Source organism: Coregonus lavaretus, assembly GCF_964263955.1.
Source record: "Coregonus lavaretus genome assembly, chromosome: 1".
Taxonomy (NCBI): domain Eukaryota; kingdom Metazoa; phylum Chordata; class Actinopteri; order Salmoniformes; family Salmonidae; genus Coregonus; species Coregonus lavaretus.
In genome coordinates this window covers 68,585,836-68,611,174 of record NC_139988.1, presented here as the reverse complement: position 1 = coordinate 68,611,174, position 25,339 = coordinate 68,585,836, and the positions used below count along the sequence as shown (strand labels likewise).

At 44.2% G+C, this 25,339-nt stretch overlaps 1 protein-coding gene across 1 annotated transcript in view; it reads right to left on the bottom strand.

Annotated features, from left to right (window-relative positions):
* Positions 1-25,339, bottom strand: part of kcnh4b (potassium voltage-gated channel, subfamily H (eag-related), member 4b) — a gene marked incomplete at both ends in the record, with an annotated part of 69,248 nt that overhangs the window by 14,991 nt on the left and 28,918 nt on the right. Inside the window, 7 exons of the mRNA XM_084159000.1 lie at positions 469-683; positions 1,223-1,472; positions 5,216-5,415; positions 5,630-5,824; positions 7,607-7,814; positions 11,289-11,446; positions 12,727-12,970. Of these exons, the coding sequence (XP_084015126.1) occupies positions 469-683; positions 1,223-1,472; positions 5,216-5,415; positions 5,630-5,824; positions 7,607-7,814; positions 11,289-11,446; positions 12,727-12,970 (1,470 nt within the window). The remainder of the gene's footprint in view (positions 1-468; positions 684-1,222; positions 1,473-5,215; positions 5,416-5,629; positions 5,825-7,606; positions 7,815-11,288; positions 11,447-12,726; positions 12,971-25,339) is intronic.

Here is a 25,339-nt window from a genome sequence, read left to right as displayed (position 1 = left end):
ACACTAAATAAATAGAAAATTGCTTTGTGTGAATTAAGCAACTTTCACTTGTTCTGGGGTAATGATCACTGTAGAACATGCCCTTAGGCACAGATCTAGGATCAGCTTCTCTCCCCAGCCTTATCCATTAGGGGCGAAAACCACAAATCCGATGTTAGATTAGCATCTAGGGACAAGGATATGCGTGAAAGTAGCACTGACAAATAGAATTGCCATGACAATAAAATCACTGTCGGCTAGAGTTTGATTGGTCAAGAGAGGATTGGTCAATTGTGCAGATGGAATGTCAAGGAGAGTGACAATAACAGAGGCATTTTAGTGTAAAAACAGCCTATGTTATGGTTTGCTTTATTCACCTCTAAAAATGTTGTAAAAGGGATTTAAAGGAGCATACTATCAACTTTTTTCATTCAAATGTTTTTAGAGTTTTAGTAGAGGTTGCAGTGGAGGTGTGTGTGTGTGTCTCACCTCTGCCTCGCTGCCCTCTCTCAGGTTGTATGTGAGGTTGTGGAGGATATCTGCGGTAAACAGGCTGGCGTACTCCGGGTAGAACTCCAGCACCTCCCTTAGAGCCCGCATACTGATGTACTGCAGGTCGCAGTAGGTCAGCGCCTTCACGTCCGCATTAGTCTTGATAACGTGTTCCGTCCCCGGCAGGTCAGAGCCAATCAGATCCCCCTTCCCTGTAACCAACCAGTCAGCAACATACAGTACGGTGTTGGTGCTGCTGAGGAATCATTGGCCCTGTCCAGAAAACACCCTAGCCTCTACCCCATAGGTACTTATGGAAATCTCCTCTAGTACCCCCAGCCAGTTCTACTTTTTTGAACAAATCCACTACTAGCACACCTTATTCAACTAATAAAGGGCTTGATGAGCAGTTGACCAGTCAAATCAGCTGTGCTTATAGAAGAATAGATCAAATGAGTGGATCTGGGTACTCGAGGAGAGGTTAAGGAAACTCTGGTATAAGCAATGTGGTGAAAGTCCAATCAAGCCAATCAAATGTTTATCATATCCCACCTCCACTGGTCTCTCTTCAGAGTAGGGTGAAGTTGCCCCTAGACACTGAGCATTTTCCCCACTAACGGTTAAGGTTTGAATTGGGGGAGGGGAAGCTGATCCTAGATCTGTACCTAAGGGGAACTTCACCCCGGAGCTCTCTCTTCAATCCCACAGATGACCTTTACAGATGACAATGACCTTTGACCCCTATACTAACCTAGGATGGCCAGCACCATGCTGTCCTTGAGCACCTCCAGGGAACCCGAGCAGACAAAGTAGTTAGCGTGGAGCGCGTCGCCCTGCCGGATCAGGTACTCGCCAGGGGCGCAGAACGAGGTCTTAATGTGGAGGGAGAGCGAACGCAGACAGCCGCGGCTGGCCCCCTCGAACACAGGCAGCTGCAGGATGTCCTTGTTCAGGTGCATGGCGATGTCGGCCCGCAGCTCGTCTGGGAAGTCGTGCAAGAGCTGGAACGGAGAGAAAGAGGACGAGAGAGAGATAGAAGGAGAGAGAAGGGGGAGTGAGGGAGAGAGAGGGAGGGAGAGAGAGAGAGCACTTGACCAATGTAAAAAGGGCCTTGTCAACTTGTCAGTACGGCTACCATATAGTGTGTTGTAGTAGAGTAGGGGCGGGAGGGCACACACTTAATGTTGTAAAATGTATTTTATAATGTACAGTCGTGGTCAAATGTTTTGAGAATTACACAAGTATTGGTCTTCACAAAGTTCACTGCTTCAGTGTTATGAGATATTTTTGTCAGATGTTACTATGGTATACTGAAGTATAATTACAAGCATTCCATAAGTGTCAAAGGCTTTTATTGACAATTACATTAAGTTTATGCAAAGAGTCAATATTTGCAGTGTTGACCCTTCTTTTTCAAGACCTCTGCAATCCACCCTGGCATGCTGTCAATTAACTTCTGGGCCACATCCTGACTGATGGCAGCCCATTCTTACATAATCAATGCTTGGAGTTTGTCAGAATTTGTGGGTTTTTGTTTGTCCACCCGCCTCTTGAGGATCGACCACAAGTTCTCAATGGGATTAAGGTCTTGGGAGTTTTCTGGCCATGGACCCAACATTTCGATGTTTTGTTCTCCAAGCCACTTAGTTATCACTTTTGCCTTATGGCAAGGTGCTCCATCATTGTCACGCCATGGCTCTGGGGACACTGTTATGTTGAGCCAGGGTGTGTATTCTATGTTTGTATTTCTATGTTGGCCTGAGTGACTCCCAATCAGAGGCAACGAGTGTCAGCTGGTTGTCTCTGATTGGGAGCCATATTTAACTGTCTGTCTTTCACTTTGTGTTTGTGGTTTCTTGTTCTTGTTCGGTTTGTGTTAAACCGTAGACATCACGTTATCGTCCGTTGTTTTGATCGTGTGATCATTCTATTAATAAATATATACGCATTCAACGCTGCGCCTTGGTCCTCCTCTGTAGATGACGATCGTGACAGAAGAAACCACCAAGATGTGACCAAGCAGCGTGTCCAGGAGCCATCGCCAGGGAGATCCCTAACAGATCTCCTTCGCCTCCTCGACTGGGTCAAGCCGAGTGAGGAAGAGAAGGGCTTGACATTGTGGCAGAAGGGCGAAAGGCTGGCGAGGGACATGGAGACCTGGTCCACGGGTAGGGGAGACGCCCAGAAATTTTTTAGGGGGGGGCTAACGCCGTGGACGACGGGCCAGCAGGAGACCGCGGCAGAGCGGCCCAGCGGATTGGCAGAGGAGGCCGCCAGGTTACGGGGGCCACTGGTCGAAGAGGGGGTGGAAGATGTAGAGGCACGGCGAGAGGTACTGGCGTGTGTTGCCAGTCCGGTCCGGCCTGTTCCTGATCCCCACGTAGGGCCAGTGGTGTGTGTTCCCAGTACGGTCCGGCCTGTTCCTGCCACTCGCACCAAGTCTACGGTGCGCGTCGCCAGCCCAGTCCGGCCCATTCCTGCTCCCCGCACCAAGTCTGTGGTGCGTTTCGTCAGCCCTGTCCGGCCCGTTCCTGCTCTCCGCACCAAGTCTGTGGTGCGCGTCGCCAGCCCAGTCCGGCCCGTTCCTGCTCCCCGCACCAAGTCTGTGGTGCGTTTCGTCAGCCCTGTCCGGCCCGTTCCTGCTCTCCGCACCAAGTCTGTGGTGCGCGTCGCCAGCCCAGTCCGGCCCGTTCCTGCTCTCCGCACCAAGTCTGTGGTGCGCGTCGCCAGCCCAGTCCGGCCCATTCCTGCTCCCCGCACCAAGTCTGTGGTGCGTATCGTCAGCCCTGTCCGGCCCGCTCCTGCTCCCCACACCAAGCCAGTGGTGTGCGTCGTCAGTCCAGCACGGCCCGTGCCTGTTCCCCACACCAAGCCAGTGGTGTGCGTCGTCGGTCCGGCACGGCCCGTGCCTGTTCCACTGGTGCCTGGTCCGGCACCGGTCAGATGCGTTACGCCGGAGCTAGAGCAATCCGCTCCATCAGTGTGCAGTCCAGCTCCGGCCAGCGGGGCCAGACCGGACCAGGGGTACTTTGGGGGGTTGGAGCAGGAGTGGGGATCAGGCCCGGAGCCGGATCCGCCGCCAAGGCGGAGTGCCCACCCGGTCCCTCCCCTGTGGTATTTAGTTGGCGCGGTCGGAGTCCGCGCCTTTAGGGGGGGGTACTGTCACGCCATGGCTCTGGGGACACTGTTATGTTGAGCCAGGGTGTGTATTCTATGTTTGTATTTCTATGTTGGCCTGAGTGACTCCCAATCAGAGGCAACGAGTGTCAGCTGGTTGTCTCTGATTGGGAGCCATATTTAACTGTCTGTCTTTCACTTTGTGTTTGTGGTTTCTTGTTCTTGTTTGGTTTGTGTTAAACCGTAGATATCACGTTATCGTCCGTTGTTTTGATCGTGTGATCATTCTATTAATAAATATGTACGCATTCAACGCTGCGCCTTGGTCCTCCTCTGTAGATGACGATCGTGACAATCATGCTGTAAAAGGCATTGTTCGTCACCAAACTGTTCTTGGATGGTTGGGAGAAGTTCCTCTCGGAGGATGTGTTGGTACCATTCTTTATTTATGGCTGTGTTCTTAGGCAAAATTGGGAGTGAGCCCACTCCCTTGGCTGAGAAGCAACCCCACACATGAATGGTCTCAGGATGCTTTACTGTTGGCATGACACAGGACTGATGGTAGCGCTCACCTTGTCTTCTCCAGACAAGCTTTTTTCCGGATGCCCCAAACAATCGGAAAGGGGATTCATCAGAGAAAATGACTTTACCCCAGTCCTCAGCAATCCAATCCCTGTACCTTTTGCAGAATATCAGTCTGTCCCTGATGTTTTTCCTGGAGAGAAGTGGTTTCTTTGCTGCCCTTCATGACACCAGGCCATCCTCCAAAAGTATTCGCCTCACTGTGTGTGCAGATGCACTCACACCTGCCTGCTGCCATTCCTGAGCAAGCTCTGCACTGGTGGTGCCCCGATCCCGCAGCTGAATCAACTTTAGGAGACGGTCCTGGCGCTTGCTGGACTTTCTTGGGCGCCCTGACGCCTTCTTCACAACAATTGAACCTCTCTCCTTGAAGTTCTTGATGATCCGATAAATGGTTGATTTAGGTGCAATGTTACTAGCAGCAATATCCTTGCCTGTGAAGCCCTTTTTGTGCAAAGCAATGATGACAGCACGTGCTTCCTTGCAGGTAACCATGGTTAACAGAGGAAGAACAATGATTTCAAGCACCATCCTCCTTTTAAAACTTCCAGTCTGTTATTCTAACTCAATCAGCATGACAGAGTGATCTCCAGCCTTGTCCTCGTCAACACTCTCACCTGTGTTAACGAGAGAATCACTGACATGATGGAAGCTGGTCCTTTTGTGGCAGGGCTGAAATGCAGTGGAAATGTTTTTTTGGGATTATGTTCATTTTCATGGCAAAGAGGGACTTTGCAATTAATTGCAATTCATCTGATCACTCTTCATGACATTCTGGAGTATATGCAAATTGCCATCATCAAAACGGAGGCAGCAGACTTTGTGAAAATTAGTATTTGTGTAATTCTCAAAGCTTTTGACCATGACTGTATATTACTGCCTTAATTTTTGCTGGACCCCAGGAAGATTAGCTGCTGCCTTGGCAGCAGCTAATGGGATTCATAATAAATACAAATACAAAATAAGATAAGATAGCGTAAAGCTGAAATGGATCAGTGTGTTTTATGCATCGTTCTGTTGTTGTATTATAGTCGTATGGCCTTACCTCGTTGGCATCGATGCCATTGTTCACGGACCAGGTGGTCTGGAAGTACTCCAGCATTCGCTGTTTAAGCTGCTGGGGTAGACGGTGAACCCTGATGAAGTCCTTCAAGTCCTTCATGCGCGTGTGGTAGAGGGAGCGCCGGGAGTACATCCGCTGGATGATGGCCGTCACGTTACCAAACACCACCGCATGCATCAAGGCTGGAGGGTGGAGGAGAGGAGAGAACAGAAGAGAAGAGGAGAGGAAAGGAGAGGAGATGGGGGAGGGGAGGAGAGCAGAGGAACAAGAGACAAAAGTGTAATCCCCATAACCACAGTGCGACTTACAAATGAAAAGACGCCAAACTGCGTCCAAACTTTCGGCCTGGACCTGGCATGCCCGCTTGCCCGCGCCAAACCAGGGTGCCGCACTCACCCCCTATGAGCATGGTGCAGATGGAGAAGATCTTCTCAGCGTCAGTGTTGGCACACACGTTGCCGAAGCCCACGCTGGTGAGGCTGCTGAGGGTGAAGTAGAGGGCAGCGATATAGGAGCTGCGTACTGAGGGTCCGCCCAGTGTGCTGTTGACGTATGGAGTCTCTAGACGCTTGCCCAGCTCATGGAGCCAACCTGGGGGGTAGGGGGGTGTAGGGGTGAGACCAGGTCAGAAGGTCAGCATTCACATAACTCCAAGCCACACTTACTTGTATAACTTGTATATATTTTTTTAATGAATCAACATTGAGAATTCAGACAAGTTGTGCTGGAACAAAGCTGGGCTGGGGAGAGAGAGATGAAACCAGGCCAAAAAGTATAGATTTCATGAGCATCTCTCACCTGACTTTGTGCCAAATAACTTGTAGAAACAGCACTATATCACTAAAATTTGATTGATTACTTAAGGGCTTATTATTAAACTATTTCCAAGGAGAATGCAAACAAATACACATTCAAAGAATATTCAGTTGTTTTATTTGTTTTTAGAGGGCCCTCTTCAGTCTTAACATATACACAAACTTTTCTAGATAATTGACAGCATTGGAATTTAAAGGGATAATCCTCCGCAAACCACTATTTCCTATGATTAACAGTGTTAAATAACCCTAATATGTGAAAACAATATCTTTGGTGAACAAATGTTTCATTTTGTCGATATAATACAAAAAATTGTTTTGGAAATCTATTGCAACTCAAGTCGACTACAAAACCCACAATGCAATGCTCTCTCTCTTGGCTGGCTGGCTGGCTAGCTAGTTAGCTAGCAAACGTAGCTACACACAATAATACTAAAGTCAAAATCAGCATGTGAAGTAGCTAGCGAGCTGTAGAATCGCCTAAACAAACTGCACTATAAATGTAAGAGTATCTCACCGAGTTCATCTTGCCAGAGCGAGTGCAGAGTACGTCGCTATGGCAACAATGGTCCTTTCCCACATTTCCCAAAGACACAGGGCTCATTGCGAGATTGTACTTGAAGGAGAAGCTGAGTTGAATAATTTGGTACACTTTTTAGATTGAGCACATCTAAGCGAAATATCTACTTTGTCATGACGATATAGACGGATGGATGTGTTCTAGACAAGTATGCCCACACCATCTATTGGCTGATTTGTCGATCTGGAGTGCAGGTCATTGTTTTAAAAGCGTTATGAAATGTGATATAGTGTGTTATCCCCTATCTCCAGTGACGAGAACCATTTAGTATGACGCTTTCCTACACAATTTCCTGATTTCACAGACGGACCACTTAGAAGTTAAATAATGGGGAGCATTTTTATTTAAACCACTGATAGAACATAGGCTTCCAACAAATTGACAGGAGTTTCATGATTTTTATTTCTGGGGGTGGATTATGCCTTTAAGAACGATGTTCTGGATGTGCAATAGGAGACACTTCTACTCTAATACTGTAAAATAAATGCTGTTTGTATCGTTAGAGAGCGAGCGTGAAAATCTTCTGTTGCGGTAGACTGCATATGTCACTATTCAGGTGGTCTGTCATCAAAGACTTAGAGTGATGGGGGCATTGGCAAGGCACTCGCTGGTTGCCACCCCTGCCAGGGCACACCAAGAGTCAGGAAGCTGGCATGGACTTAAAGGAGCGGGTAGAATGAGGTTGTGTCCTTCAGGGATAAATGAGGCCCAGTGTTGCGCCCCTTTGACACACACTTGAACACACACGTGGACACACACTTACACATGCCTACACGCACACACACATACAGGGTTGGAGACTTACATTTCGTGCCTCTATCGATGAGTATGATCAATATACCACGCGTGTGTGGGTGCGCATTGCGTGCATGTACACACGTGAATATCTTTACACCCCAGGCCCGAGTATTTGTTTGTGTCACCCCTCTCACCCTCTCACCCACCCGGCCCTCACCTTCCTCACTCAGCCAGACTCACCTATGTCCCAGGTGTCTGGGTCGTTGTTCTCCATCTCCTTGCGTCCGATGATGTACCAGATGCAGGCCATCCAGTGGGCCAGCAGGGCGAACATGGACATGAGCAGGGTGAGCACCATGGCACTGTACTGGGAGTAACGGTCCAGCTTCTGGAGCAGCCTCAACAGCCGCAGCAAGCGGACCGTCTTCAGCAGGTGGACCAGGGAGGTCTGGGACCAAGAGGAGAGAGAGGACAAAGATTAATTTTGAGAGAGTGGAGGTTGTGTAGATCATTGGAATTATATAGTAATATATATATATATATATATATATATATAGTAAATTAGAATTGTTTTCCACTCCACTTGGTGTGGAGTAGGTTTAAGATCATTGAAATGAAATCCTAATTAAATATATTTTTTACATTTAAGGCAACATTCAAGACAACAAAATGTGGAAACTATGAAAACTGTGAATACAAGACCCTGTAGTGTATACAGTTGAAGTCGGAAGTTTACATACACTTTGGTTGGGGTCATTAAAACTCGTTTTCCAACCACTCCACAAATTTCTTGTTAACAAACTATAGTTTTGGCAAGTCGGTTAGGACATCTACTTTGTGCATGACACAAGTAATTTTTCCAACAAATGTTTACAGACAGATTATTTCAGTTATAATTCAATGTATCACAAATACAGTGGGTCAGAAGTTTACATACACTAAGTTGACTGTGCCTTTAAACAGCTTGGAAAATTCCAGAAAACTATGTCATGGCTAAATGACATCCTTTGAGTCAATTGGAGGTGTACCTGTGGATGTATTTCAAGGCCTACCTTCAAACTCAGTGCCTCTTTGCTTGACATCATGGGAAAATCAAAAGAAATCAGCCAAGACCTCAGAAAAAATATTGTTGACCTCCACAAGTCTGGTTCATCCTTGGGAGCAATTTCCAAACGCCTGAAGGTACCACGTTCATCTGTACAAACAATAGTACGCAAGTATAAACACCATGGGCCCACACAGCCATCATACCGCTCAGGAAGGAGACACATTCTGTCTCCTAGAGATGAACGTACTTTGGTTCGAAAAGTGCAAATCAATCCCAGAACAACAGCAAAGGACCTTGTGAAGATGCTGGAGGAAACAGGTACAAAAGTATCTATATCCACAGTAAAATGAGTCCTATATTGACATAACCGGAAAGGCCGCTCAGCAAGGAAGAAGCCACTGCTCCAAAACCACCATAAAAAAGCCAGACTACGGTTTGCACCTGCACATGGGGACAAAGATCGAACTTTTTGGAGAAATGTCCTCGGACAAAAATAGAACTGTTTGGCCATAATGACCATCGTTATGTTTGGAGGAAAAGGGGGGTCACTTGCAAGCTGAAGAACACCATCCCAACCGTAAAGCACGGGGGTGGCAGCATCATGCTGTGGGGGTGCTTTGCTGCAGGAGGGACTGGTGCACTTCACAAAATAGATGGCATCATGAGGAAGGACAATTATGTGGATATATTGAAGCAACATCTCAAGACATCAATCAGGAAGTTAAAGCTTGGTCGCAAATGGGTCTTCATTTAAAAATGTTTTAGTCATTTAGCAGACGCTCTTATCCAGAGCGACTTATAGTTAGTGAGTGCATACATTTTCATACTGCCCCCCCGTGGGAATCGAACCCACAACCCTGGCGTTGCAAGCGCCATGCTCTACCAACTGAGCTACACAGGGGGCTTCCAAATGGACAATGACCCAAAGCATACTTCCAAAGTTGAGGCAAAATGGCTTAAGGACAACAAAGTCAAGGTACTGGAGTGGCCATCACAAAGCCCTCACCTCAATCCTATAGAAAATGTGTGGGCAGAACTGAAAAAGCGTGTGCGAGCAAGGAGGCCTACAAACCTGACTCAGTTACACCAGCTCTGTCAGGAGGAATGGGCCAAAATTCACCCAACTTATTGTGGGAAGCTTGTGGAAGGCTACCCGAAACGTTTGACCCAAGTTAAACAATTGAAAGGCAATGCTACCAAATACTAATTGAGCATATGTAAACTTCTGACCCACTGGGAATGTGAAGAAAGAAATAAAAGCTTAAATAAATCATTCTCTCTACTATTATTCTGACATTTCACATTCTTAAAATAAAGTGGTGATCCTAACTGACCTAAGACAGGGAATGTTTACTAGGATTAAATGTCAGGAATTGTGAAAAACAGAGTTTAAATGTATTTGGCTAAGGTGTATGTAAACTTCCAACTTCAACTGTATATGTACAGGTATATGCCAAAATAATGGAAACATCAACATAAAGTGTCTTAATATGGCGTTGGGCCACCACAAGCCGCCAGAACACCTTCAATGCACCTTGGCATAGATTCTACAGGTGTCTGGGACTCTATTGGAGGGATGCGACAACATTCTTCCATGGGAAATTCCATCATTTGGTGTTTTGTTGATGGTGGTGGAAAACGCCTTCTCAGATGCCGCTCCAGAATCTCCCATAAGTGTTCAATTGATATCTGGTGACTGAGATGGCCATGGCATATGGTTTACATAGTTTTCATGCTCATCAAACCATTGAGTGACCACTCGTGCCCTGTGGATGGGGACATTGTCATCTTGGAAGAGACCACTCCCATTAGGATAGAAAATGATTCACCATAGGTTGAAGGTGATCACTCAGAATAGCTGTGTATTTATTGCCGTTTACCTTGCCCTCTAAGGGGTTGAGTGGACCTAAACCATGCCAGGAAAATGCACCCCAAACCATAATGGAGTTTAAACTTAATTTACTCAAGTCTTTCCTTTATTTTGACAGTTACCTGTATATGTGTATACCAGTGGTAAACTTTTTCAGCAGGTACCATTTTTTCCGCCACAATTTCTGGGACCCCATTTTTTTGCAATAATTTCTCACGACCCTACCCCAAATATAATGACATTATCTTACAAATCGATACATTTCAATTTTTACATCAACAAATAACCTTAAATTCATTACATTTCTATCCCTTATCAAAATGAAAAGAAAACAATAAATACATTTACTCAATAAAATTGTATTTTTCAAATATCTTTCTCAAAAACATTTGTATATTGTCCTATATAATAATCTGTATCCTTAATTCTTTATACAAGAATTAAAACAAAAATGTTGAATAACACTGGTGTATAAATTTTTTGTCATTTAGCAGACGCTCTTATCCAGAGCGACTTACAGTTAAGTGAGTGCATACATTTCTTTTTATACTGGCCCCCCGTGGGAATCGAACCCACAACCCTGGCGTTGCAAGCGCCATGCTTTACCAACTGAGCTACACGGGGCCCGTGTCATACAGCACGTGTCATACTCATTCCACAGAGGGCCGAATGTCTGCAGGTTTTCGATCCTCCCTTCAAAACTAAAAACCAGCAGACACTAGGCCCTCACATGGAATGAGTTTATATATTGGCACCCTTGCACTTTACAATGGAGTGCAATGGAGCAGAATGTTCTGTTTTCTCTTTTCAAACCTGGTTGAATGGCTATTTTTACCCTGTAGGCACCTGCAACTTACCAAAGGTAATATAAATTACACTTGCTGAGAATCACTTGCCTCCAGCCAAATTAATTTGAATTTATCCAGGCCATTTATTTATTTTTTAAGTGAATTTGTGTATAGGTACATTATAGTGTATGTGAATATACGACGTCATATACCCACCACGGTGATGTTGAAGGCATAGAGCAGGTCAAAGGGCAGTGCAGCCACCAGGTCGACAAAGAACCAGGTGGTGGCGTAGTGGATGCAGATGGAGCGTGTCTCGTACACCACCTGACCCGACGTGCTCACAAAGGATGTTCGGAAGTTTAGGATGATGTCTGTGAATGGAGTGGGTGTGAAATAAGTGATTTGGTTCCAAAATAGCTAAATGTTTGCTTAGTGGTCAAAGAAATGTTTCAGTCATGGTAGCATAGTGGTCACCCAACCCTGGGGGAAAACCCGGTGCATGCTTTTGCTTCAGCCCTGCACTACAGCACCTCATTCAACGTATATCTCACCAAGAGGTGTTGTAGTTTCTGGCTGGAGCAAAAGACTGCATCCAACCTGGGTTCAAATACTATTCAGGTATTTCAATTACTTTCACATAAATTGCGAAGTATTTTGATATTTTTTATTTAAAAATACAAGTAGTTGAATATTGGAGAATTGTATTTGGAAATACATTTGGAAAGTATTGGCATGTATTTGAAAATACTCAAATACACAGACAAGGGTATTTCCAAATACAAATATTTCAGTACATTGAACACAGGTCTGTTTGGTCCTATGGTATTTGAAATATATTTGGAAACAATTGTTGGAAATAGTTTCAAATAGTATTTATAGGAAATTATTTGAAAATACTTTCAAATACTTTGAAAAGAAGTAGTTAATTCGGCCAAATAATTAGAAAATAATAAAATACACAGAAAATAAGTATTTAAAATACAAATACTTAAATAAGCATGTATTTGAACCCAGGTTTGAGTGACCATGACATATACTATCTATCTTGGAAAATAATCTACTACAGGAGAAACACTGGATCAGATGTAATTACTGGACAGTTAATACAAATACTTGAAAGGTCTTCTTCTGTCCACTCCTCTTCATTTACATCAATACTAGGCTCATATGTGCTGACTAAGAGAACAGCAAACCATTATGAAGCAAAATCCTAATGTGATTATTTCCAATCTCCTGCCTCCTATTCCCTAGATCCCAGACATCCTACCGCCTATAGAGTACCTCCATGGTGATGTCGTTGACGACGGTGCAGCAGGTGGCCGCATTCAACTCCTATTTCCTATCCCTTATCTCCTACAACTTACCTCCTTTCTCCTCCTTTCCTTTCACCTTATCCCCTTATTTCCTAAGAACATCTCCATGACAGTGTGGCTTTTGATGGAGAAGCATCCAATGTCCTATTCCTTATCTCCTACAACCTTCCCATCTCCTATACCTTTCCCTTAATCCCTTACTTCCTCACCCAGGATGAAGAGCACTTCCTCAACAATGTCGTTAACAATGGTGGCACGTCCTATTTCATATTCCTTACTTCCCATATCCTACAACCTACCTCCTACCTCCTATTCCCTTACTCCACCCATCTCCTCACCCAGGATGAAGAGCATCTCCACGGCGATGTCGCTGACGATGGTGGAGCGGGCGGCCGTGTCCAGCTCGTCGTAAGGCGTAAAGCAGACGTTGTAGGGCACGGTGACCGCCACGTAGAAGGTGGCTAGGAGGATCATCCAGTCCCATAATGCCTTGGATATGCTGTAGTGAAGCAGGATGAAGCGGGACTTCTGCACCGCCGCTACCTTGTACTCCGGGAGGGACGAGGGCTTCTCAAACATGTTCTGGTAGAGGGAGATAGAGAGAGATGTGTTGGTAGAATGATTATTGGTAAAGGATGAATGGGATTGTGTGTGAAGTGAGGTGTTGAATAAACTCAAAACAGTCATCCACAAACATTCTCCACCGCATGCTGTTTGGGGCCAGTTTCTCAAGTTCCTCAGTTTCTCATTGTTTCTGCTACACATCATAAATCCAAAGATATCAAATTTGTCCATCAGCGCCTTATCAAAAAACAAGGTCCTCTGATCAAGATGACTTCCTGTGAGGGTGGAAGTGAGGCGATGATGAAGGGTAAACGACCAACTACGCCACACTGAGCATCAGAATGACATGCATGATTTCAACTCTTCCTTCAACATCCCCTCATCCAAAAGTCATCAGCTATTTCTCGCCCAAGTGTATTTCTCGACTTTTCTAATCTCGTCTCATTAAAGAGAAATGAGAGAAGTGCCGAATCGACTGAACTTCACCATAAAAATTTGAAATAACACTTATTCATTCCCCCCTCGTTGGAATTCTTGATTGAGAAAGCTAATTACGGGTGAGCTATATTATAATACCATAGCGAATCCGAGTGTCCCATCTGGGGTTGGCATAATGACAGCACAGATCTGACTATTGGACATAATAGCCATAACAATGTTGAGGAGACATTGAGTAAAGCTATTACCTTGGACAGAAAGAAAGAGGGGTGAAAAGAAACAGAAAAGGCTAAATGGATCAAGGACTCCAGCCACTCAAGCCACGGCCTGTTCACCTCGCTTCCATCTAGAAGGCGGAGACAGTACAGGTGCATCAAAGCTGGGAGCGAGACATGGAAAAACTGCTTCTAACTCCAGGCCATCCGACTGTTAAACAGTCATCACTAGCTGGCCTCTGACCGGTACCCTGCCCTGAACCATAGACACTGTCACTAGCCGGCTACCACCCGGTACTCTACCCTGCACCGTAGAGACTGCTGCTGTATGTACATAGAGTCATTGAACACTGGTCACTTTAATAATGTTTACATACTGTTTTTCCCACTTTATACAGTTGAAGTCGGAAGTTTACATACACTTAGGTTGGAGTCATCAAAACTTGTTTTTCAACCACTCCACAAATTTCTTGTTAACTAACTGTAGTTTTGGCAAGTCGGTTAGGACATCTACTTTGTGCATGACACAAGTAATTTTTCCAACAATTGTTTACATACAGATTATTTCACTTATAATTCACTGTATCACAATTCCATTGGGACAGAAGTTTACATACACTAAGTTGACTGTGCCTTTAAACAGCTTGGAAAATTCCAGAAAATGATGTCATGGCTTTAGAAGCTTCTGATAGGCTAATTGACATAATTTGAGTCAATTGGAGGTGTACCTGTGGATGTACACCTCCAATGCTCCAAAACCGCCATAGAAAAGCCTGACTACGGTTTGCAACTGCACATGGGGACAAAGATCATACTTTTTGGAGAAATGTCCTCTGGTCTGATGAAACAAAATAGAACTGTTTGGCCATAATGACCATCATTATGGTTGGAGGAAAAAGGGTGCAGCTTGCAAGCCGAAGAACACCATCCCAGGGCTTTGTGATGGCCACTCCAATACCTTGACTTTGTTGTCCTTAAGCCATTTTGCCACAACTTTGGAAGTTTGCTTGGGGTTATTGTCCATTTGGAAGACCCATTTGCGACCAAGCTTTAACTTCCTGATTGATGTCTTGAGATGTTGCTTCAATATATCCACATAATTATCCTTCCTCATGATGCCATTTATTTTGTGAAGTGCACCAGTCCCTCCTGCAGCAAAGCACCCCCACAGCATGATGCTGCCACCCCCGTGCTTCACGGTTGGGATGGTGTTCTTCGGCTTGCAAGCCACCTCCTTTTTCCTCCAAACATAACGATGGTCATTATGGCCAAACAGTTCTATTTTTTTTTCATCAGACCAGAGGACATTTCTCCAAAAAGTATGATCTTTGTCCCCATATGCAGTTGCAAACTGTAGTCAGGCTTTTCTATGTCGTTTTTGTACCTATACTTTTGTACCTGTTTCCTCCAGCCTCTTCCCAAGGTCCTTTGCTGTTGTTCTGGGATTGATTTACACTTTTCGAACCAAAGTACGTTCACCTCTAGGAGACAGAACGCGTCTCCATCCTGAGCGGTATGACGGCTGCGTGGTCCCATGGTGTTTATACTTGCGTACTATTGTTTGTACAGATGAACGTGGTACCTTCGGGCGTTTGGAAATTGCTCCCAAGGATTAACCAGACTTGTGGAGGTCTACAATTTTATTTCTGAGGTCTTGGCTGAATTCTTTTGATTTTCCCATGATGTCAAGCAAAGAGGCACTGAGTTTGAAGGTAGGCCTTGAAATACATCCACAGGTACACCTCCAATTGACTCAAATAATGTAATTTGTAAGTTAAATAATCTGTCTGTAAACAATTGTTGGAAAAATTACTTGTGTCATGCACAAAGTAGACGTCCTAACCGACTTGCCAAAACTATAGTTTGTTAACAAGATATTTGTGGGGGTTGAAAAACGAGTTTTAATGACTTCAACCTAAGTGTATGTAAACTTCCGACTTCAACTGTATATATAGACACATACACACACACACATACCTACACTCCGGACTCTGACATTGCTTGTTCTGATATTTCGTATCATTTCATGTATTATTTACTTTTTGGATTATGTGTGTATTGTTATTGTATTGCTAGATATTACTGCACTGTTGGAGCTAGAAACGTAAGCGTTTCGCTGCACCTGCAATAACATCTGCAAATCAGTGTAGGCGACAAATAAACGTTGATTTGATGGGTTGTGATTCGTCCAGAAACAATGGTCCTGTGTGGAAAGGGGGGTTGCCTGGGTAATTAAGTATGAAATGTAATTTCCCTGGTATGTGTCCGGGAGGCGGTGAGCACCGTCGTGCCTGTGTAATCTTCTTAATGAGGCTCCTCAGAATGGATAGCCCTTACGTAGGGAAATAATTGGGGGAGCGAGGGAATTGTGGTCACACAAAAAAGGAGGAAGAGGAGGAGACTGACGTAATTATAACATTCCTAATTTTGTGTGTGTGTGTGGGGGGGCCGGGGGGGATCCAGAAGTCTCCACAAGAATAGTAAATGAACAAACATTTTGCTAGTCAAATGCTATTTCTAGGGGGTTTAGGGTTAAGGTTAGAATTTGTGTTAGGGTTAGTATTAGGTTTAGGGTTAGGAGCTAGGGTTAGGGTTAGGTTTTTGGGTTAAGGTTAGGGTTAAGGTTCGGGTTAGGTAAAATAGGATTTTGAATGGGACTGAATTGTGTGTCCCCCCAAGGTTAGTTATACAAGACTGTGTGTGTGTGCGTGTTTGTGTGTGTGTAAATGGCTGAATTGTCCCCAAACCATCAGCTCTTGACCCATACTGACAGGCTCCTCTCAATTGTGAAAAGAGAAGAAGAAAAGAGGGACATTTCACAGTTACAATGACCATGTGTTATTTTCCACTTGTTTCGACTGCTGGGATGTTTCCTCCACTTCAATTAAGAAGTTGAACGGCACTGAGGCAAATCCTAAGGAAAAGCCGAGCTGCTCGGGCTGATTTAATGTTTTTTTCTGAGCGAATGAGTCGGGACATCAGCGAAAGCTTTTTTAATTTGGCTCACATTACATCACCGGGGTCGGGTCAATCCATCCTTCCGTCCGACAGCCAACCGAGCACGTCCTAGTGATGATGAGAGGCGAAAAAGGCCGCTGCGGGCACCAAGTGTTGCTAAATCTCCCTGCGGCAACAGCTGATCTTTGTACTTCATCAAGCTTCACCCAGGCAACCCAAACGCGTATATCCCCCAGTATGCTTTGAACTGAGAAAAACAAACCGTGACACAGACAGATGTAGCGTACATAAGACGGGCTCATGGTTGCTCATGGTCTCTTGATGAGTTAGCCCTGCCTGTGACTTGAAAATCAGTGTCCGCCCTCGGCCCAAGAGGCCATTTCCTCTTGGGCTAATGGTTAAGACGTTGGTTTCTCCCATGAGGGACCCGGGTTTATATCTTGCCCATGACACAGACAGACTTTCTCTAAAGCAGAGTATAGTACAGAGTAAAGATCCAACCAGCTGAAACTGCATGGTTACTGTTAGATTTGACCAAAGTAGACGGACATATAACGACCAACTCCACAAAGTTGCTTCATCATCTCCCTCTTGAACAATCCACAACAACCTGCTCACTTACACACGCACACATAAAAAGCAGGTCAAGACTGGTGGACTCATTGGAAACTGGGTTACAGTAGATTATATAAACCAGGGGGGACTAGAATTACACACTCCCAAACCCAGAGAGACCATAGGGAGATGGATGAAGAGGCAACGAGAGGACAGAGGGGAGAAATACTTGGCTGAATCAGGTGTTTTATAGAGTAGTTCTGGAACAAAACCCTGAACACCCAGTAGCTCTCCAGGAGGAGGGTTAGCCAAACCTGACACAATCGATGCCTCGCATCCTCTCTCCTTGCCTCCTTCTAAAAACCCATTGGAGAATAAGGTCCAAGGGGAGGGACCTTGGAATTTCTCCTCCAATACGGTTGAGAAGGAGGCCAGGAAATGGGATGCGAAGAATCACAGAAAGACGAATTGAGATAGAGCCTTCGTTAGATAGTTCTTCCCAACTCCTCTGAGCAAACAGCCTAAATATAGGAATTGGGGGTAATCATTGTGCATTTTAGGGCACAGAGATTCTGTGCAGTTATTCCCCACGTTCTCGGTAGTTAAAGTAGCCCTCTCTTGACAGCCTGTTCTCTCTTCTCTCACACACAGGTGTTCCTTCCTTCCTGTCTTTCTGGACTGATGCTACAAATAGTGAGCTATTCACTGCAAAGCCAACTTCTAACAGGGAAGAGATTAAAGGGGGGGGGGGGGTGTATATATATATATATATATACAGTGGGGCAAAAAAGTATTTAGTCAGCCACTATTTGTGCAAGTTCTCCTACTTAAAAAGATGAGAGAGGCCTGTAATTTTCATCATAGGTACACGTCAACTATGAAAGACAAATTGAGAAAATTTTTTCCAGAAAATCACATTGTAGGATTTTTTATGAATTTATTTGCAAATTATGGTGGAAAATAAGTATTTGGTCACCTACAAACAAGCAAGATTTCTGGCTCTCACAGACCTGTAACTTCTTCTTTAAGAGGCTCCTCTGTCCTCCACTCGTTACCTGTATTAATGGCATCTGTTTGAACTTGTTATCAGTATAAAAGACACCTGTCCACAACCTCAAACAGTCACACTCCAAACTCCACTATGGCCAAGACCAAAGAGCTGACAAAGGACACCAGAAACAAAATTGTAGACCTGCACCAGGCTGGAAAGACTGAATCTGCAATAGGTAAGCAGCTTGGTTTGAAGAAATCAACTGTGGGAGCAATTATTAGGAAATGGAAGATATACAAGACCACTGATAATCTCCCTCGATCTGGGGCTCCACGCAAGATCTCACCCCGTAGGGTCAAAATGATCACAAGAACGGTGAGCAAAAATCCCAGAACCACACGGGGGGACCTAGTGAATGACCTGCAGAGAGCTGGGACCAAAGTAACAAAGCCTACCATCAGTAACACACTACGCCGCCAGGGACTCAAATCCTGCAGTGCAAGACGTGTCCGCCTGCTTAAGCCAGTAAATGTCCAGGCCTGTCTGAAGTTTGCTAGAGTGCATTTGGATGATCCAGAAGAGGATTGGGAGAATGTCATATGGTCAGATGAAACCAAAATATAACTTTTTGGTAAAAACTCAACTCGTCGTGTTTGGAGGACAAAGAATGCTGAGTCGCATCCAAAGAACACCATACCTACTGTGAAGTATGGGGGTGGAAACATCATGCTTTGGGGCTGTTTTTCTGCAAAGGGACCAGGACGACTGATCCGTGTAAAGGAACGAATGAATGGGGCCATGTATCGTGAGATTTTGAGTGAAAACCTCCTTCCATCAGCAAGGGTATTGAAGATGAAACGTGGCTGGGTCTTTCAGCATGACAATGATCCCAAACACACCGCCCGGGCAATGAAGGAGTGGCTTCGTAAGAAGCATTTCAAGGTCCTGGAGTGGCCTAGCCAGTCTCCTGATCTCAACCCCATAGAAAACCTTTGGAGGGAGTTGAAAGTCTGTGTTGCCCAGCGACAGCCCCAAAACATCACTGCTCTAGAGGAGATCTGCATGGAGGAATGGGCCAAAATACCAGCAACAGTGTGTGAAAACCTTGTGAAGACTTACAGAAAACGTTTGACCTGTGTCATTGCCAACAAAGGGTATATAACAAAGTATTGAGAAACTTTTGTTATTGACCAAATACTTATTTTCCACCATAATTTGCAAATAAATTCATTAAAAATCCTACAATGTGATTTTCTGGATTTATTTTTCTAATTTTGTCTGTCATAGTTGACGTGTACCTATGATGAAAATGACAGGCCTCTCTCATCTTTTTAAGTGGGAGAACTTGCACAATTGGTGGCTGACTAAATACTTTTTTCCCCCACTGTATATATATATTTATAAACAGGGTGGTTCAAGCCCTGAATGCTGATTGGCTGACAGCCGTGGTATATCAGACCATGTACCCCTGGTATGACAAAACATTTATTTTTACTGCTCTAATTACATTGGTAACCAGTTTATAATAGCAATAAGGTACCTCTGGGGTTTGTGGTATATGGCCAATATACCATGGTGAAGGGCTGTATCCAGGCACTTAGCTGTAGTATGTTGGCCATATACCACACCCCCTTGGGCCTTATTGCTTAAATAGACATTACATGGCCAAAAGTAGGTGGACACCCCTTCAAAGTAGTTGATTCGGCTATTTCAGCCACACCCGTTGCTGACAGGTTTATAAAATCGAGCACACAGCCATGCAATCTCCATAGACAAAGATTGGCAGTAGAATGGCCCGTACTGAAGAGCTCAGTGACTTTCAACGTGGCACCGTCATAGGATGCTACCTTTCCAACAAGTCAGTTCATCAAATTTCTGCCCTGCTTGTGCTGCCCAGTCAACTGTAAGTGCTGTTATTGTGAAGTGGAAACGTTTTGGAGCAACAATGGTTCAGCCGCAAAGTAGTAGGCCACACAAGCTCACAGAATGAGACCGTAGAGTGCTGAAGCGCGTAGCGCGTAAAGATAGTTTGTCCTCGGTTGCAACACTCACTTTGTGGCAACAGTTTGGGGAAGGCCCTTTCCTGTTTCAGCGTGACAATGCCCCCGTGCACAAAGCAAGGTCCATAAAGAAATGGTTTGTCGAGATCGGTGTGGATGAACTTGACTGGCCTGCACAGAGCCCTGACCTCAACCCCATCGAACACCTTTGGGATGAATTAAAACACAGACTGCGAGCCAGGCCTAATCGGCCAACATCAGTGCCCGACCTCACTAATGCTCTTGTGGCTGAATGGAAGCAAGTCTCTGCAGCAATGTTCCAACGTCTAGTGGAAAGCCTTTTTCCACATTTTGTTACATTACAGCCTTATTCTAAAATTGATGAAATTGTTTTTTCCCCCTCATCAATCTACACACATTACCCCATAATGACAAAGCAAAAACAGGTTATCAATGTTTGCAAATTTATTAAAAATTGAAAAATCACATTTACATACAGTCAAAAGTTTGGACACACCTACTCATTCAAGGCTTTTTCTTTACTTTTACTATTTTCTACATTGTAGAATAATAGTGAAGATATCAAAACTATGAAATAACACATATGGAATCATGTATTAACCAAAAAAGTGTTAAACAAATCAAAATATATTTTATATTTCAGATTTTTCAAATAGCCACCCTTTGCCTTGATGACAGCTTTGCACACTCTTGGCATTCTCTCAACCAGCTTCACCTGGAATGCTTTTCCAACAGTCTTGAAGGAGTTCCCACATATGCTGAGCACTTGTTAGCTGCTTTTTCTTCACTCTGCCGTCCGACTCATCCCAAACCATCTCAATTGGGTTGAGGTCGGGTGATTGTGATGGCCAGGTCATCTGATGCAGCACTCCATCACTCTCCTTCTTGGTAAAATAGCCCTTACACAGCCTGGAGGTGTGTTGGATCATTGTCCTGTTGAAAAAAAATTATAGTCCCACTAAGCCCAAACCAGATTGGATGGCGTATCACTGCAGAATGCTGTGGTAGCCATGCTGGTTAAGTGTGCCTTGAATTCTAATTAAATCACAGACATTGTCACCAGCAAAGCACCCCCACACTATAACACCTGCTCCTCCATGCTTTACAGTGGGAAATACACATGCGGAGATCATCCGTTCACCCACACCGCATCTCACAAAGTGTAACCTAGCATTTAAAGTGGCTAACAAATGTATTGCCATTAATTGGAAGGTTTTTTATCTTCCCACAATAGATGTCAAGTTACGTATCACTAGATTTGATTTATTACAAGATTAAGGGTATACTGTGCAACTTTCATAAGGTCTGCATGCCTTAATGGAATACAGTACGACAAAAGGAGTCTGTATTGAAAACATGCCCACATCAGGGGAGATACAATTCATATTTAGGTAATCCCTAGCTGCTGGGCTGCTCAGTCCTGGCCTTGGGGGTCTGCCGTACTGTTGGTTGTCACTCTGACTTGAAACCAATAATGAATGTTTCACTAAAATCCTAACTCCTATGGGTTGGGGCGCTGCAGGACCGTGGATCCCTAGGGGCAGGACGGGGTGACCCAGCTATATTGTGTGCAAGTAAAAAGAGCTCTACAGTACTATTAGGCCTAAGATATTAATTATATGGATGATGTACTGTTTCTGTGTGTTAATGTGTAGGTGTATGTCACAGGAGGTTGGTGGCACATTAATTGGGGAGGACGGGCTCATGGTAATGGCTGTAGCGGAATCAGTGGAATGGTATCAAATACATCAAACACATTCCATTTATTCCGTTCCAGAAATTATTATGAGCCGTCCTCCCCTCAGCAGCCTCCACTGGTGTATGTGTGTTTTATACAACTTTTATCTCTCTAAACCTTTCCTTGAGACATAAAACAAAATATGGGAAGGAAGTTGTGTTGGGGAGAGAGTTGAGTTTTTGACTATACGGGTGGGGGTTGGAAGTGCAGGCGGCTCGAGCTGGCTGGTCGGTCTTGCTGAAATTTGATGTAGAGGATGTCTTAACAAAGACAATCAAACATTTTTGTACTTTATTTGTAAGAGTTGTTCATTTGTTAGGCTATTGGTTAAAGGTGCAAGACAATGTTATTGAATTATCATTGATCTAGTTCAGTCTTATCAATCACTTAAACATATTTAATAATGATCTCTTACCTAGCTTGTTGACTGGGCATTTTTTAGCTTACTTTATGTTGTTCTAAATCGAGACGGGTAGAAGGGCCATGGGTCATATTAGATTGTGTAGAAATGCAGGAAATTAGTTTAAAATGCCCCAAAAAATGGGAGGACTCCCAGACCCCCCACCAAGTTATGTCCACCCCACTTCTAAAACCAAAGTTGCGCCCCTGGTAGTAGGAGCCAGGCGCAACGGTTTGTGTCAAGAACTGCAACGCTGCTGGGTTTTTCACGCTCAACAGTTTCCCGTGTGTATCAAGTACGGTCCACCACCCAAAGGACATCCAGCCCACTTGACACAACTGTGGGAAGCATTGGACTCAACACCTTGTAGAGTCCATGCCCTGACGAAATTGAGGCTGATCTGAGGGCAAAAAGGGGTGGGGGGTGGGTGCAACTCAATATTAGGAAGGTGTTCCTAATGTTTGGTATACTGATAGATGAATTTGTATTTTTAAGGTAATGACTTAAGGATTTCACCCCAATACTGTATAAATGTGAAAACTGTGTTAAAGTTATAAGACAATAAAACCACTAACAGGGAAGATGGGTAGAAACTGTTGGAGGCCAACATTCCATAGTAAGGGGGGACCTAGAAACTGCTGAAAGCTATACTGTGGAAAGTCACAGGCCGCCGAAAGGTGGGCAGAGCAAAGTTCCTTTGTGTGAAGGCATATAAAAAGATTGTGTGTGTTTTTAGCGCCAGAGCTCTCATGAATAAAAAGAATGAGCTAATGCAGAACGGGACTTTGTTTAATTTATTATTAAACCAGAGCCTTACACCCTCTGGGAATTATTCAAAGTTTAGAACCATTGAGATAACAAAATTCTCGTGACATATGCTCAGTGTATGTATGTATATACAGTACCAGTCAAAAGTTTGGACACACCTACTCATTCAAGTAGTTTTTCTTTATTTGTATTATTTTCTACATTGTAGAATAATAGTGAAGACATCAAAACTATGAAATAACACACATGGATTCATGTATTAACCAAAAAAGTTTTAAACAAATCAAAATATATTTGATATATTCTTCAAAGTAGCCACCCTTTGCCTTGACGAGAGCTTTGCACACTCTTGGCATTCTCTGAACCAGTTTCATGAGGAATGCTTTTCCAACAGTCTTGAAGGAGTTCCCACATATGCTGAGCACTCGTTGGCTGCTTTTCCTTCACTCTGCGGTCCAACTCATCCCAATCCATCTCAATTGGGTTGAGGTCGGGTGATTGTGGAGGCCAGGTCATCTGATGCAGAACTCCATCACTCTCCTTCTTGGTCAAATAGCCCTTACACAGCCTGGAGGTGTGTTTTGGGTCATTGTCCTGTTGAAAAACAAATGATAGTCCCACTAAGCGCAAACCAGATGGGATGGCGTATCGCTGCAGAATGCTCTGGTAGCCATGCTGGTTAAGTGTGCCTTGAATTCTAAATAAATCACTGACAGTGTCACCAGCAAAGCACCCCCACACCATCACACCTCCTCCTCCATGCTTCACGGTGGGAACCACACATGCAGAGATCATCTGTTCACCTACTCTGCATCTCACAAAGACACAGCTATTGTAACCAAAAATCTCAAATTTGGACTTATCTGACCAAAGGACAGATTTCCACCGGTCTAATGTCCATTGCTCATGTTTCTTGGCCCAAGCAAGTCTCTTCTTCTTATTGGAGTGGTTTCTTTCCATCAGTTCGACCATGAAGGCCTGATTCACGCAGTCTCCTCTGAACAGTTGATGTTGAGATGTGTCTGTTACGTGAACTCTGTGAAGCATTTATTTGGGCTGCAATCTGAGGTGCAGTTAACTCTGGGTCTTCCTTTCCTGTGGCGGTCCTCATGAGAGCCAGTTTCATCATAGCTCTTAATGGTTTTTGCGACTGCACTTTCAAAGTTCCTGAAATTTTCCGGATTGACTGACCTTCATGTCTTAAAGTAATGATGGGGACTGTCATTTCTCTTTGCTTATTTGAGCTGTTCTTGCCATAATATGGACTTGGTCTTTTACCAAATAGGGATATCTTCTTTATACCAACTCTACCTTGTCACAACACAACTGATTGGCTCAAACGCATTAAGAAGGATTAACAAGGCACACCTGTTAATTGAAATGCATTCCAGGAGACTACCTGATTAAGCTGTTTGAGAGAATGCCAAGAGTGTGCAAAGCTGTCATCAAGGCAAAGGGTGGCTACTTTTAAGAATCTAAAATCTATTTTGATTTGTTTAACACTATTTTGGTTACTACATTATTCCATATATGTTATTTCATAGTAGTTTGGACAATGTAGAAAATAGTAAAAATAAAGAAAAACCCTTGAATGAGTAGATGTGTCCAAACTTTTGACTGGTACTGTATGTATGTACAGTGCATTCAGAAAGTATTCATACCCCTTGACTTTTTCCACATTTTGTTACGTTACAGCTTATTCTGAAATTGATTTAATAGTTTTTCCCCTTATCAATCTACACACAATACCCCATGATGACAAAGCAAAAACAGATTTTTTGACATTTGTGCAAATGTAGTAAAAATAAACAACTGAAATATCACATTTATATAATTATTCAGACCCTTTACTCAGTACTTGGTTAAAGCATCTCTGGCAGCGATTACAGCCTCGAGTCTTCTTGGATATGATGCTACAAGCTTGGCACACCTGTATTTGGGGAGTTTCTCCCATTCTTCTCTGCAGATCCTCTCAAGCTCTGTCAGGTTGAATGGGGAGCGTCGCTGCACAGCTATTTTCAGGTCTCTCCAGAGATGTTCGATCGGGTTCAAGTCCAGGCTCTGGCTGGGCCACTCAAGGACATTCAGAGACTTGTCCAGAAGCCACTCATGCGTTGTCTTGGCTGTGTGCTTAGGGTCGTTGTCATGTTGGAAGGTGAACCTTCACCCCAGTTTGAGGTCCTGAGCACTCTGGAGCAGATTTTCATCAAGGATCTCTCTGTACTTTGCTCCGTTTATCTTTCCCTCGATCCTAACTAGTCTCCCAGTCCCTGCCACTGAAAAACATCCCCACAGCATGATGC